Source organism: Conger conger, chromosome 1 (genome assembly GCF_963514075.1).
Source record: "Conger conger chromosome 1, fConCon1.1, whole genome shotgun sequence".
NCBI lineage: Eukaryota > Metazoa > Chordata > Actinopteri > Anguilliformes > Congridae > Conger > Conger conger.
In genome coordinates this window covers 16122269-16137550 of record NC_083760.1, presented here as the reverse complement: position 1 = coordinate 16137550, position 15282 = coordinate 16122269, and the positions used below count along the sequence as shown (strand labels likewise).

Sequence of the window (15282 nt, the reverse complement as noted above, 5' to 3'; positions counted from 1 at the left end):
TACAGCCTTGCAATATTCATGGAACAGAGGGTCACATGTGTTCAGCTCTGTCTCAGATGCCCACTGGGGGGGGAGAGCAGTGATCTGTACAAAGCCTCTTACAATTAACGGTATATAGGACTTACTGTAAGAGTAAATCTGGTGGATGATCTGAAAAGGTACACTGAACATAGGCATTAAATAGAAATTGATACTGATTATCATTACTCTTCTAACATTGAATTTGTCATGTTGTTCTCAGTTGGCAGTAATCTTAGTCTACTATAGGCTCGGCCTGGCATTCAGTGTAGAATACAGGTTTCTGAATCAGATTTTGACATTCCCTAAGTGGTATTACTGCCATTTTTTATTCAAATTTCCTTTAAGAATGGTTAAATTGTTTATTAAAGCACTGTACTCACACACATGAAAGAAACAAACATGAGCCTCATTAATTTTGGTGCTTGGTGCCTTCTTGGTGCAAATGTGCATTAAAAACTGTGCAAAATGTGTAGAAGAATTTAATTATAATACACTTTGGTCACATTCAGACCACTGGCCAAAACATTATTATTGTGATTATCCAGACTCCTTTCACACTTTTAACCCCATAAGTCGCACCGACCTGTATTCCAGCCATACTGGGTTAATTTGCATTCATTCCTTTTTTATGCTGACATTTTGAATCAATATGGTCACAGGGCATGCCATTTGAAAGTATTAAAAATAAGGGTTCTGTCCGTTTAAACTGTTTTGCGATGCCACTGTTCTAGCAACAATGGTTCCTTATTTAGTACCTTGGGGTGGCAAAACAAGCGTGGGTGACCTCACCTTCTCTGCATTTTGGAAATCCACAGACAACACAAATCAGGGTGATGTTGGGATGCTTTTCATGGCAGGCATAGGCACCAGTGACTCAAGGGATGCCTTATCTGTCCCCCGCAATGTTCAGCACACATTCAAACTTGGCTAAGGCAAACTCATTTCAGCAGCTAAACATGAACATGGTGCAAGAACATTATCAATCCAGCATCAAAGCCATTGCCAACCAGAAGATTACATTCTATTGTATACTGCCAATTCAACAAACATATCATATTCATGGTTACTCACTTAAAAAAATTAAACAACAGCTTTCAAACATGGCAAATAGGGCACAGAATGTATATCAAACACTATTAATTAAATTGTCTGTGATACTTTTCTTATTTTCTGATATGTTGGGATTGCTGGGAAATGTGTGTTTTTGGTTGAGTGTTTTATTTTAATATGATTATAGCTGTAGGTAATTTCAAAAGTTTTGCTACAACTTGCTGTATTTGCAGTATTTCTATGCTGAAAATAATTCTTCCATTTGCAGCTAACCTAAACCTAAAACAGCTAAACAGCTCAAAAAGCAGTGTGTGCACTTTAAAACTATGAATTTAGGAGAACATTTTTGAAAGAACATCAAAAATGAATGGGAGTGAATGGTAGCCAGACAAATAGGCAATGTGGTTAACAGTCGTCAGGGACAGCTGATGTTGCCAATATTCACTCTACGTAAAATAAAATGGGGTAAGCTCCACAAATTTACTTGTATTGTAGCAAAGTGAAATTTCGTTTTAAGGGGTTAAATGCATCTCATAAAACAGTGAGATGCTGAACATGATAGACCAAGCCCAGTTCAAAGCAGTCAGCAATCATGTTATAGATCGTGAAAACCCCACAGACCTTTTGCGATGCACAATTACAAACAGATAAAAATACAGATAATAGAAGCAACCATTTTGTTTATTTGTCCACCTCTTACAACATTAACGTGTCAGATATTTTTATCATGAGCAAATATCATCTCCCGGTTCATCAATACAACAGCAGTCTTCTTGTCACCGACACACAAACTCCACCACAGGCCCCTCGACCGCACCGCTAGTCCCTGTCATAAAATAAAAAATATCAGCATTAGAATGAACAAGGATCATGTTTATGTCAGTGTGTGAGTACAGTGCTTTTATTAACATATGATCTCATCCGTTTCTTTTACACCTGCCGTGTCTATAGAAGACAACAACACTCATAAGTGTTTTCTCATCAAGTGCGACACTCGTTTTCACTGTTCATAAAAATCTGGGGATATGACAACATTTTGGTATACTTATTCTTTTTTAATTTTACACAACATAACAACACAGCAGATGTTGTCTTTCTGTACAGAGATTTTTTTTGTGCCTTAAAACAAAGGCAATAATAGTGTCACTGAAAAGAAAGCTCTGTTTTTTTTTCTTTAAAAAATAACAATTTAATCAGAGGTCCAATAAGAAGTCTTTTTTTTTCTTTTTTCGTTTCTATAATATGCAGGAAATGTTATTTCCTCTGTAAAAAGGCTTTTTGTGAAATCTTTTCCATTCTTCCCCATTCCACATCCCAGACAGGAATTGGGGCTTCTCATTGGTGCTTCCAACTGCTTGTTATAAGATGCCAATTTTTTATGCAAAGGAAAGCACCAATGCTTTTTTTCTCACAATGATAATCATTAACTTATGTATAGGTGTGATTTCTCCTTTGTTTTTTGTTTGTTTCTTTGTTGTATGGAGGTTAGCACAGTCATTTTGTGCTTTTGGTTCAAAACCCTGCTAGAACAGCCATCTTCTCGGGCAACAAAGACGGTGTTCCAGGTCCCTACAAGAGAAGCCTCTGCTTGCATTTTGACCATCTGAAACAAAAACTGACCTAAACTGTTCAGGGAGAAAAAAAAACGAATAAGGGTGCAAAAACCACAGTCACACAGTGCTTTCCAGTATCCACTCAGAACTTGAAAATTTGCCTTTCCCCCCATCTATATCAGAGCTCTCCAGTTGGAGCAGCATTCCATTCATAGAAAGACTCCTCTTGGACCACAGACTACCCAACCTTTGAGAACCAATGTAGCAGTGATACTTGGACAAGTCTTCATTAAGAGAGAACCTGCGCTTGGCCTTATCACCTTCTATAGGCAGGGTCAGGTACTTGGCGCCGGACCTGGCGTGCGCTCTCCTGAAGACTGGCGCCTCCTTGATGCGGGCAGAGGGGCAGGGGGAGGGCTGCTGCAGAGCTGTGGAGTTATTCCGGTTCGTGTTCTGGGTCTCAGCGCTGGGCAGGGCCTCGATCCTGGACTCCATGCAGGGCTTTGGCGCAGCCTTGCGTTTTGGCTTCAGCGAACCGGAGGAGCCAGGGGTCCAGCTCTGGCTCGCCGTAGAGGTAGCGGTGGAGCATTCCGGAAGGGAGGTCTCGGAAGAGTGCGTCACCGTGTCGGTGCCCGCTGCCTTGCGGCACGCATCGCTCTCGTGCACCATGGCCTGCTTAGACATGGACGGGGTGACGGAGCAGCCCTGCGACTGAGCCCCGTTCGTCTGCGAGTGGACGTCCGTGACCATCGTGCCCTTGCTGGGGTCGCTGTTGTTGCACACTTTGTACCGGATCATCAGGATGATGATGAACACCAGGACGGAGGACACGATGATCCCTCCGATGATGATGATCATGGTGCCCCCGAGGAACTGGGACTGCATGAAGTGGCAGCGGAGGTACTCTGACTCAGTGGTGAACTGGATGCAGCCCACAACCCTGGTGGCTGTGAGGGAGGTGATGCCGTCGTCATAAATGGCCAAAACGCACAGGTCGTAGACCGTTCCTGCCGCCAGGTTGTTCACCAGGAAGTTTTTGCTTGTTGGCGGGATCATTCTGTGAGGAGAGGAAATATATTAGACACTTAAGACACAAAAAATGTATTTATATTCAATAATATAATAATTCTAAAAAATACAGAATCATTCTGGTAAAATATAATCACTCAGTTTTTTTCATCGCAATTCTGTTCTTCAGAACTAGAAATTATTAATCATAACAAATTTTGTTCAGAGATGCATATTAGCACTTTATATATGTTCAGCTATTATGTAACAGCAAAACAACAGCCTGCACAATGCAGTTAAGTCAGAAGCATCAGTATTAGTTGAACCATTTATTCTGTGAGGTCATTATATCAGGAAACCCTTGAATAACTGCATTAGAGGAACCGATAATGGATATCACTATACACTACCGAAATTCAGTTAAAGTGTGGTGTGTACATCAATGCACATCTATGAAATGATAAAATAAAGGAGTGGAATGCTCAAGAAAAACAATCAGGTAATGGAGGAAAAAACACCCTTAGAATGCATGTACTTTCCAAATAAACTGCTAGCTATGGTTATAACAATTCATTGATGAATTGATTCAAATGAAAAGGTTCCACTGAATCAATTGTGAAATTTACAATCAGTTTGCTATTGACATTTATTCAAACACATGCCCTGGGACTACCTTCTAACTCAAGTCGAGTCCATTATTAATCCTCACACCCATTCTGTCAGTGTTCCTGCCCTGCCTGCTTATATATGCACCATGAGGGAAGAATCGAGAGTGAGAAAATCACAGCTAGTCCACCCTTAGCAGATAATTGCAGAAACGATGTGATTTCATTATTAATTAAAAAAACAATTTGATTTCAGAAAGGAGGAGAAGCAGAGCATGGGGAGGCCCACGATGTTGGTCTTGATGTGCCCTTAATAGGATTCAGAAGCTTTCTAGCAGGCCCTTAGCAGCCTTCGGAGTATGGGCCTATTTCATATTGAATGATCGTAGAACGGAAGTAAACAGATGCAGTGTATCGCCTCTTCCGGTTTCATAGAACTTCAATTGCAAAACTGGCGCAAAAATGCTCCTTCTTTAAAGTGAATTATCAAGGCGAAAGACTTAAAGGTACAATAGATAAGATTTTTGTGTTAAAACATTGTTACAAGACCATTGCAAATCCCTTCCTATCATTGAAAAAGGCTTACTGACATGATGACTCACCATCTGCCTGTGTTTATAGTCCTTAAATTCGGGTTTCAAAGTGTATATTTGTCGGGCTATCAAATGTCTCAAAATATTGTACAGCTGTACAACAATTCAAGCTCATTGGTTGAAAACAGCCTATGGCCTGCGGTTTATTCTGATTGTTCATGTAGCTGCCCAAATTGCACTCCAGACAAGCAATCACTGATACTCTGTGTACTATTGCTAAGTGAACACAACATATCAGTTTGTTATCTATATAGCATATATATATAGCAAGAAGCAAATTAGCTGTAGTTTTCTTGAAGAAATTACAAATGTCCACTTCCATAAAATATAGGCAATATGAACATAGTAGCGTTATGCTTCAGGTGGATATTTATACATTCAGGAAGCTAACTAGTAATCGCTAATTTGCTTGTTGTAGCAAACTGGTATTGTTTTCTAACTAGATAAGCAATAGTATACAGAGTTTCAGTGATCGCTTCTCTGGAGTGTAATTTGGGCAGCTCCACATTCCTTTTTTCTCTGTACTTTTCAATCATCCGTAAACCTTTATTTCTGTAAGTTGCAGTTGCATCGTTTGTGGTAGACTATCATATCTTAGTTATATAGACAGCTAGTTACATAGCCAAATAACCTGGTTGTTCACAATATAGTGGGTTAGCTAAAGTGAAAACTATAAATAGTGTTGTGTAGCACACCAAAGTCACCAATCTCATAAAGTCGGCAAACATTTTCTTACTAGAACACTACGAACTGACAGCAAGCTCTGTTGTCCGTTAGTCCAAAATTACCTATTGTACTTTAAGGAAAATAGGCCTAAATTATAGTATAATTAAAAGGAGAAAGTATGAGAAATTAAGAGAATGATCCCTTTCATTCACTTTTATCTAGCTACCTAATGTTAATACTAATCTACCCAGCACTATAATATGCATATAAGCTTCAGTATAATTTAAACAGAAATAGATCTTGATGCTCTTTGCTGTCTTTCTGCAGTAAGCACCAACAAGTCATGCCGTTTCTCCATTAAAAATGCCCTCTGTATCAGCTAACAGCTCCGTTTTTCAGTTTACAACTTTGCTAAGTTACGTGCCACTACAAGAGAGCTATGAGTTAGCTGACCTTCTCTTTCGAAATGTCATATTAAACTTATAGGTTATACACTCAGTGAGCACTTTATTAGGTAGATCTGTACACCAGCTTGTTAAAGCAAATATTAAATTATAATCTTGCACTGGGGCCCGTCATAACAAGCTTCCACCACTGCACAGCTAATATTGCATCTTTTTCTTTTTTTTTCAGCAAATGTTCCTAACAATTGCACATTGACGACTGTTGATCTGACACGACAGCATTATGGAGATTATGAAGTATAGTGGGCTATTTCACACCCAATTCACACAAAATGGTGATTTTCCGTTTTATGCAGATTTTGCGCGATTTCGGTTTGACAAAGACAGAAACCCTGCGCAGTGTGGAGCACAGATATGCATTGGCCGACAGACAGACAGTTTTTATATTGAACACTGGTACAGGTGTCCAGCAATCTTAATGAGCAGAGTTGCTGTGGCCACTGATTCAACTTGATTGGTCCCAAATTGGTGTACATCATGTTTAATCAAAGCCATCATAACATCACATTGTCCAAGAACATGAAGAATTATGTCTTGCAGAAATGTGCATATAATGTGTACAATTAGCCTAATGCTTAAATTTAAATATTAATAGCAACATGGAATACTGACATATTAGCTAACTAACTATGCAGCAGTGGTTCCTTACACCTGCAAGCATTACCTATACCATAAACTGAGTACAAACTATATGGCTGTGGAATAAAAATGCATGTCACCCATTAAGCTTACCATGACATTGTGATACATATTCATAATAAATGTGTTTCAGAACATAAAATAAACCGACCGACGCAATTTACTATAGTTATCCCTAAAATGTAAAAACAGAATGGCTGTTAGCAACCTGCGAATGTTACCACATATCAACACAATGATTATGAGTGATCTCATCCTAGAAATTAAATATATGAATATAAAAATGTAAATGTTTGCTGAGTAAATGCATCACACACAATTGATGGGTTTAGAATTGATGAGCATTAATCACAAAGTGACAATCACCAGTGGAAACACACAACAAGACTTGCATGCCAGGAGAATAAGAATCCACTATACAGCCTCTGTTCAGCTGTATTCATTGTTACTTATCCAATGTCAATGTCATTGTGTTGATATTTCAGCTATAATGGCAATACACACATATTTCTATTAGTTACAATAGTAATAGAATTGCAATATTTCTGGATAGATGTCCAAAATAGCATGATGAGATTAGAAATATTGCAAACACTTTAACTATATTCCATACATCCTTTATAATGCTGTCATAACCATTACATAACACCTGAAATGATCAACCATGATCACATATTATACTTCAAGTGTCATATCATCGCCATATGTAAACAGCAAATTTGGCAAAGCAGATTTCAACTTCTACAAAGTTCAGTATGTCAGTGAAATTACATATATCACCAGTTGTAATAAACTGTCATGACCAATTATAGCAATATGTTTTGAGAATGTGTACAGAATATTTTAAGATTATAGTATTACAAATCATAAATTTGACAACATGACAACTATTTCTATGTTTAATTAGTTAAAAATTGTTATTCAAATAATTAAGTTATATATGCATATAAATGCTTGCTTTAAATCATTGTTAACACAGAGTGGCGTAACTAGAAAACTGTTTTTTTAATTTAACTGTTTTCTTTGAAATGTCTGAATGTTCAGAATCATCTTGTAAGCTGTCCTAAATGTAGGCAGTCTGGCATAGATTAATGTGATACTAACGGTACTAATGAATGAGTGTAAACAAAAAGCTATTTAATTTAGTTTATTTTCTTAATTTATGCTATGTCCAATTTCTGTTTACAACTCATCGGTTTGAGGCTTTGGAATAATAATGAGTAGAAATCTTAAATGCTGTCAATCACTGGATTTAATCATCTAATCAACAGTTTGTCTATTATTTTTATGTCTTCATTTTATATTATCACTGTTCTAATTGGTATTATTTGTCGATACTGCATACATATTCATTGGTATTTATAACCAGGGGAATATGCATGCTTGGAGCCTTTTACCTTCATCCTGAAACATTTATTCTAACATTTGCAATTTTTATAACTGTTCCAAAAATATTGTACTAATTACTGAAGCTTACTTGACACAGCACTAAAAATTTATTTTGTTCTTTTCTTGTTAAACGTGTTCTTTGTGTCCCAGTATGATTCTAGTTATTTCTACCATTAAACTGAGGCACACAGAAAATAAAATGAAAGTAATCCATTTGTGTAAAAAACATGTCACTGCTTAATAAAGATTTCGTACACATTTTCTTGTGTAAAATGAGACCTTAAATCTGCTCTCAATGCGTACATTGTAAACATGCACTCTGTCATAATTCCCCTATGTCAAATGTGGGCTAGATTTCTCTGTAGTGGCTAGAGCTTATTGGTTAAGTCTTCAGGTTTACTTAACCAATAAGCACTTCACCAGCTTGTCTTCGTATGATTTAATGCTGAAATTAGTCTTATTGACAATGTGGTTTTAGATCCAAACTGTAATATGGTGTGCCATTATGCAACCTACACATATGGAATGCATGACTACCGTGCAACATAGGTCAGCATACTTTTTGTATACTTGCATTGCAAGTATATATTGCAATATAAATAATGTCATGTTATGCAAGTTCTGCATGTACTGTTGTGGGCCTCCCAGAAGCTAAGAAAGTTGCTGCTCTAGACTGGAATCCTCTTCATTCCCCAATGGAGTCTTAGTTTTGTACATGCTGTATATATGGAGCTCTGTCTACAGCCAGGTTACATGGAGCAAAATAAAGTGGCTAAGCATTGCTGATAACCTGAAGAGTCTACTGAGAATAATAAGCATTTTTGGAGGATAATTGGGGTCCTGAAGGTCCAAGAGGTGCTTTCCTTTTTTTGCATTATACTTATTATCCTTTTTGACAGTATTCCTTTCGTATTTTCGTAGCCATTCATTTTTTTAATTATATAAATGGTGATCTTTCAGGAATGGCATTTTGAGCTTTGCATTTGCTAAATTGCAAAATTAATGACTATAGGTGGTAGTGCTGATGGAATAGGTACATGCTATTCACTGTATTGGTTTTAATCACCCATACAAAAACACACATTCTAATCTGAGGTCAGCACATGCGCAACTTGTTAAATGGGACGTTTATGGTTTTTAAGCACATACAGTATTCCCTATTGGCTGTGAAGTTGGCATTAATTAATCTGGCAACGCAACGTATGTATGTATTTCCATTACAGTTCTGTTACAGAATATGACAGCCCAAATGCTCCTGTGCCTTTACCATATATCTGCTGAATTTTCTTTACAATTATTTTTTTAACCGTGATATATCTGACACTGCCAGCTATGAGATGTTTGAAACTGCTCACACATATACCTATGAACAGGAGCAGGTTGATGTTTCTGTAATGTACTAGAACACATTTCAGTTGAGCTGCTAGATACTCTTTGCAGCATGCTGTGCACACAGACTGGGCTGTAGAGCAAAACAAAAACTTCTCCAAACAAAAATATGTGCTGTCTAATTTTTTGCTTACGCTTGTATTATCATTGAATTTTGTCTGCTAATCGAGGAAAGTAAGACATTGAGTTGTGTAAACTGGACATATGAATAGTACAGCTGTACACAGACGTTTCGGAGAGCATATGCTTAAAATGGCTCTAAGCATCGGTTAGAAAAGAAAATGGCTACAGCCACAAGGGCACTATCGCTGTCTCCGGGCAGGGGCATATGTTTCAGCATATGCTGATGTCAGTCTCTGCATATGCCTGACGAACAGTATATTGGGTTAGCATGACTGCAGTGTTCCTAAGAGAGATATTTAGTAATGTACAAGCCTATTCCATATTGCTCATCATTTTGAAAATGCTGTATGTGGCCTGCTGTCCGAGACATCCATGAGAAGGTGTTGCAAGATAAAATTAGTGCACTAGTATTTTATAGCAAGAATGCCACAAGCGTGGATTGAAAGTCTTATTGGTCTTCACAAATGTACGCATATCTGTAATCAGTGGTCACTGTAAATTACATTTCCCAACAGACACAAGTCATAGTGATTCATATACGTAGTGATTCATAGTGACAGATTTTGCTTTCCGATTTTTATTGTACTGATCATTTCTCAGAACCTTATGCAGTGGATAGGCAGGCCCTCACTTTGTCTCCCAATGCCAATTGCCAGTGCGCTTACAATTGATGTCAACATGTAGTACCCATCACAGCTACGCTTTCCCTCATTGAAAGCCATATTAAGCATGGTGTAGGCTATACCTTTACCGGTTAAATAATGCATTCATGATGAAGATGAGGACAGTTCAGATGATGGATTAGGATGGATTAGGCAATAATGATATCATGGAATATACCGTCACATTTCACATCTGGCCCATTATTTATGACATTATGCATTCCAATCAGTGTAATATCGTGTTATTTATTTATTCATGTTTTAAACAAAACCTTGCAGTAGTGCTTCATAAATATGAAGCGAATATGAAGCACTACTGCTGTTTGGAAGTCAAAGGATGCAGGGAAATTATATGGGAAAAATAAGCTAAATCAATTGTATGCATACCTTTTGGCAATGCAATCCTGTTTCTCTGATATTGGTACTTAAGCAATGTAAGCCACATTATGCATATTAGTGCATCTCCTTTCAAAAGTGCTTAAGTCAAGGAAATGCGTATGCAACTGCAGACCCAATATCGCCCAAAGGGAATTGCGGCTAGATTGAAATAAACGCTGCGCTCCCCTTGATATAATAAAGTAAATGCTTTTCTGTTGTTTTAGTTACAATAATAAAAATGCTTTCATAAAGCGAATGGAGTATGTCAGGTTTGTGTGTGTATATAGTATAGTATATATGTAGAAAACCTAGAAAAAAAACTATGTTTAAGTAAATAAATAAATAAGCAGAGCCAACTGCTGGCATAAATGCTCTATGTGGTCGCTTCGAGCCACAACCATCTGTGGGCCACACTATTGAGGTTTCTAATGCCTTTTATTTTTTTAAGACATTTTAATTGTGCATTATTCACAGGGTGCGATGCTATTGTTCTTGCACCAGCTCTTACAACCACCCCCGTACCCCCAACCACCTCCGTCCCCCCTAGCTGATTCCTTCTTAGGACCACCAACATCTTAGAGCCAACTCAGTAAACACGAACTGGTGTTGTGCATAGATTCATAACACGGCCATTGACAGTAAACTACTAGTGTTAATATGTGCAAATCATTTACATTTTCATTAGGTTAAATCAGTATTATATTTGTTTATGTAACACATTTTACAGCTAAACTACTGTACCAAAGCTGCAGTTAAAATAAGCAAACACTCCCAGAGATAGAGACAAGCAGAATGACATGCTATACATTTGACTGCAGCTTTACACAATTGTTCTTCCTTGTCCCTGGAAATCTGAAGCGGCTGATGTAACCAGCCTGCTCTGATTTAGAAGTGCAGCTCCAAATGCATTCTGAAGAGTGATCGGTCCATTAGACTAGCTCTTTGTGTGCGTCACATTTACCGTATTCACATTGACATCATCTCTGCAAAACAGTTGTTTTCAGCTGGAAAAACACAATACACTAGTACATTTTATAATCGGCATGATCCAAGTAATGACCTACAGATTTTGAAATTGCTAGATTTTTTTCATGTGCTATAGCTATTTATGGAATGTTATGTTTTACACCTGAACCAGAATCTTACTCTGATAAGCAATATGATTCCACTCTATTTGACTCCATTTAATCTTGTGCATACACACACAAATTAAAGATGTCCCACAGTTTATGTATTGGCACTAAACAGAGAGAAAATGGCTTACCTGTAAACAAGAGAGTCATCATAAGAGCCATTGTATTGGATCTGGAACATGCGGATACCAGGAATATTCCTCTGGAAATTGAACTTGATGAGGGCAGTGGAGGACGTGGCTTCTGCGATGACCACTCTCTTGTCTGGACTCGTCTTGGCATCTCCTGTGTTGTTACTGCCATTAGTGCCAGACTTGGTGGAGGTTGAGATGTCTGAGGAGCCAGGGTCCGGCTCCTGGATATTATTAGTGCTGTTGGTGATGTGCGGCAGCTTGATGATGACAAGCTCCACTGTCTGGTGTGCCTCGCCAGCTGGGTTGGAGGAGATGCAGGAGAACGACCCTGTGTCCTTCACCGTGCTGATTAGGATGTCCAGGGTGCCATTGTTGTAGACCAGAGTCCGGGATGAGTTCGACACCAGCTTGCCCTCTGGGGAGATCCAGTGGATCGCTGGCTCAGGGTCTCCTCTGGCCTTGCACCTCAGGGTCACCCGCTGACCTTCCAGTACCCGCATCTCATGGGAGTAGCGAGTGATGAGGGGCGGCTCGCACAGAAACTCCTCCTCTGGGATGGACCAGAAGTAGCGGCCGGAAAGGTGGCCGGGTGTGGCGCAGGTCTCCAGATCGTCCTCGCGGCTAAGGCGTCTTAGCCATAGCAGCTCGCAGTTGCAGTGCAACGGGTTCCCCCCAAAACTCAAAGCAAACGAAGACGGGAGCATGATGCCTGAGGTGGCCAGGACCTGGGCCCTCTGGAAGAGGGGATCTGGTGGGAGCTTCTGGAGTTTGTTTGAGGTTACATCCAGGCGGTTCAGCTTCTGCAAGAGTGAGAAGGTGCCTTCAGGGATGTATTCGATCATGTTGTGGTCCAGACTGAGAGTGTGCAAGCTGATCATCCTCTGAATGGCCTCCCAGGGGATGGTCTCCAGGTTATTATAAGATAAATCCAACTCCTCCAGAGCCAGAAGGTCGTTGAAAGCTCCTTGGTGGATGAGCATGAGCTGGTTGTTGTTCAGAATCAGGTGATGCAGCTTGGACATTCCACTGAACGTTTCATTTGATATCCGCGTTAATCGGTTGCTGTTCAAGTGCAAGGCACGCAAGTTCTCTAGGTCCGTAAAAGCATGGGGTGTTATGAAGCTTATTGTATTCCTGGACAAGGTAAGGTCCACCAGTCTGGTCATGTTGGCAAAGTCTTTACGTTTTACAGTTGTGACAAAGTTATCGGCCAGCCGCAGCTCCACGGTATGCCGGTCAATGTTTGGGGGGACGAAGAGCAGCCCTTTTTTGGCACAGAGAGTTGCAAGATTGGGGGACAATATTTGACATATACAACGTTTTGGACAGATCTGGGCTTTAACTGCCATGCCAATAACCAACAAACAGACAAGCAGTTTTTCCATTGTAAGTCAGGTTCAATCACCTGCAAGAGAAAAAATAAAAAAAGTTAATTGAATGCATTTTTAATTAATTGCATTAATAAATACAGCATTTTTGTTTATAATAATTTTATGTGTATTTTGCATGAGATTAAAACTATTCACGTAAATTACACTATTTTTAATTGCTGCTTAATGGATATTACTTTGTAATATGCAGATACTATTGCAAATTTGTTATGCTGTAGGCAAGCAGACCACAATAGATTAAGGCTGAGCATTCCAAAGTCTCCTGCATACAGAATGTTTGTCAGTTGTCCATTTAATCCCGATGAGAACACACACATAAAAAAATGTAAACAAACTGTAACCACATGCCTATAGAAATGAGCAATACTAATTACAATAGCGCTTCCATAAAGTATGTTCAGAAACGTGTCAGGGATATGCAGGTAAAGGAAGTGCCATTTGACCCCATGAAGGACATAACTTCTAATCATGATCTATAAATGAGTTCTCTTCTCATACTCTGCATGAGTCACACAAGCCACCTGCTGGTAAACATATTGCGCCCATTTTGGATTCACAACATCCTGTGTGGGGTGTTGGGAAATAGAAGGGGCTGGGCAGCTGTTAATTGTCATTAGACATGAACAGTGGATGCTTTTGCAATCAACCATAAAAAAAGTATGCCATCATAAGGCAATGTTCTCATTTTGTAAATAACCCTATGTCATGAGAAGGACATTTTATTAACTGAAAACATGGTTTGCAATTTCCATTCAGTTCGAGCACTTGCTGACAAGAGGTTTATTATATCAGATCATATACAGTATATTGGACAGGTCAATTTACATTAGGATTAAGCCAATTTCCAATCGAATTAATTCAGCCTTTTTACTACAGGGATTTTGTCGGATTTTCATTTTTGCAATGAAATAGAATGGCTTTCAGCACACCAGGGGATCCAAGACCTACATGACAGGGTATCCAATTTCAAATCAGACCGAGTCTGTATTGCCTCCTAAGAGCATATGAAGGTCAGAGAAAGAGATAATGAAACTGATACCGTAGCTACTTGCCATGCAAGTAAAAAGATCATGTTCACTACCAGACAGTGATTCATTTCCATTGATTTTATTTTTCCTGACTGTGCTGTCATTGATAGTAGTGGTATAATGGTGTGAAATATCAGGTTTTAGTCATGTATTATTTCCATTACATGTGACTGATCTGGATTGTAAAATTAATTGTGATCATAATACTGAATCATGAGCTAGGTTGTGTGCCAACACTATACTCCCAGCTAGGATATCCTTTTTAAAATGGTACTTTGAACACTGCATACACTGTTGTTTCATTCACTACAGCTAATATGTTTTGGCACAATTTATTATTCGAAAATGGCAGATTTTGTGCAGGCTTATGATTATTTATTAATTTATTAATCACAATTTCTTCTGAGAATCTACACTGTGAATTGACACTGAATCTATTCTGTTTCTGCTTCCCTCAGTTCTCCTAAAGACACAAGTGAGAAAAATTAACTTGAAAATAATGAACTATTGTTGAAGCACAAAGGTACACTTAGACTGATTTTTTACTCTCTTCTGTAATTTGGAGGATAATTACAGAAAGGCATGCATAACCATGCCTTGTGGAGATAGAGATCGAAGGGCTAGACATCAAAAAACTGATTAAATGTAGCCCCAGAACAATAACAATTACTTTCCCTGAATGAAATGTAAACCACTTTCTTTTCAAAAGGCTCCTTTGACTCTTTACTCTAATGCAGGAGCAGCTTGATAATCAGAGGTTCACTCTTCAGAAGAAATTATGGCAGGTTAAAAATGTTGATCAGGTGCTCTTTGACTTGCCTCCATGCTGTTAAACTGCAGATGGCTGGCAGAAACACTCCTGTTGTGCTGTGTGCAGTTTCCGTGGACTTGCATGTCTTGGATGGTCATATAATGTAATTATACATTCAGTGACTTTATTAGGTATTCATTAGACTTTTAGACTTATTGGGCTTCTGCTGCTGTAGCCTATCCACTTAAGAGGTTTGATGCATTGAGATGCTCTTCTGCATACCACTGTTGTAATGTGTGTTTATT

The 15282-nt window shown here is 38.7% G+C and overlaps 1 protein-coding gene across 3 annotated transcripts in view; it reads right to left on the bottom strand.

Annotated features, from left to right (window-relative positions):
• Positions 1-1759: 1759 nt before the first annotated feature.
• The window catches only part of lrfn5a (leucine rich repeat and fibronectin type III domain containing 5a), a 43465-nt gene continuing 29942 nt past the window's right edge, over positions 1760-15282 (bottom strand). For 2 of the 3 annotated variants that reach the window (XM_061247474.1, XM_061247464.1), the window contains exons 2-3: positions 11805-13212; positions 2106-3681 (exon numbers count right to left, since the gene is read on the bottom strand). In XM_061247474.1, the coding sequence (XP_061103458.1) occupies positions 2742-3681; positions 11805-13192 (2328 nt within the window). In that variant the 5' untranslated portion in view covers positions 13193-13212 and the 3' untranslated portion in view covers positions 2106-2741. Of the gene's footprint in view, positions 1898-2105; positions 3682-11804; positions 13213-15282 lie in introns of those variants that run through there. The other variant, XM_061247483.1, reaches the window with a different exon arrangement.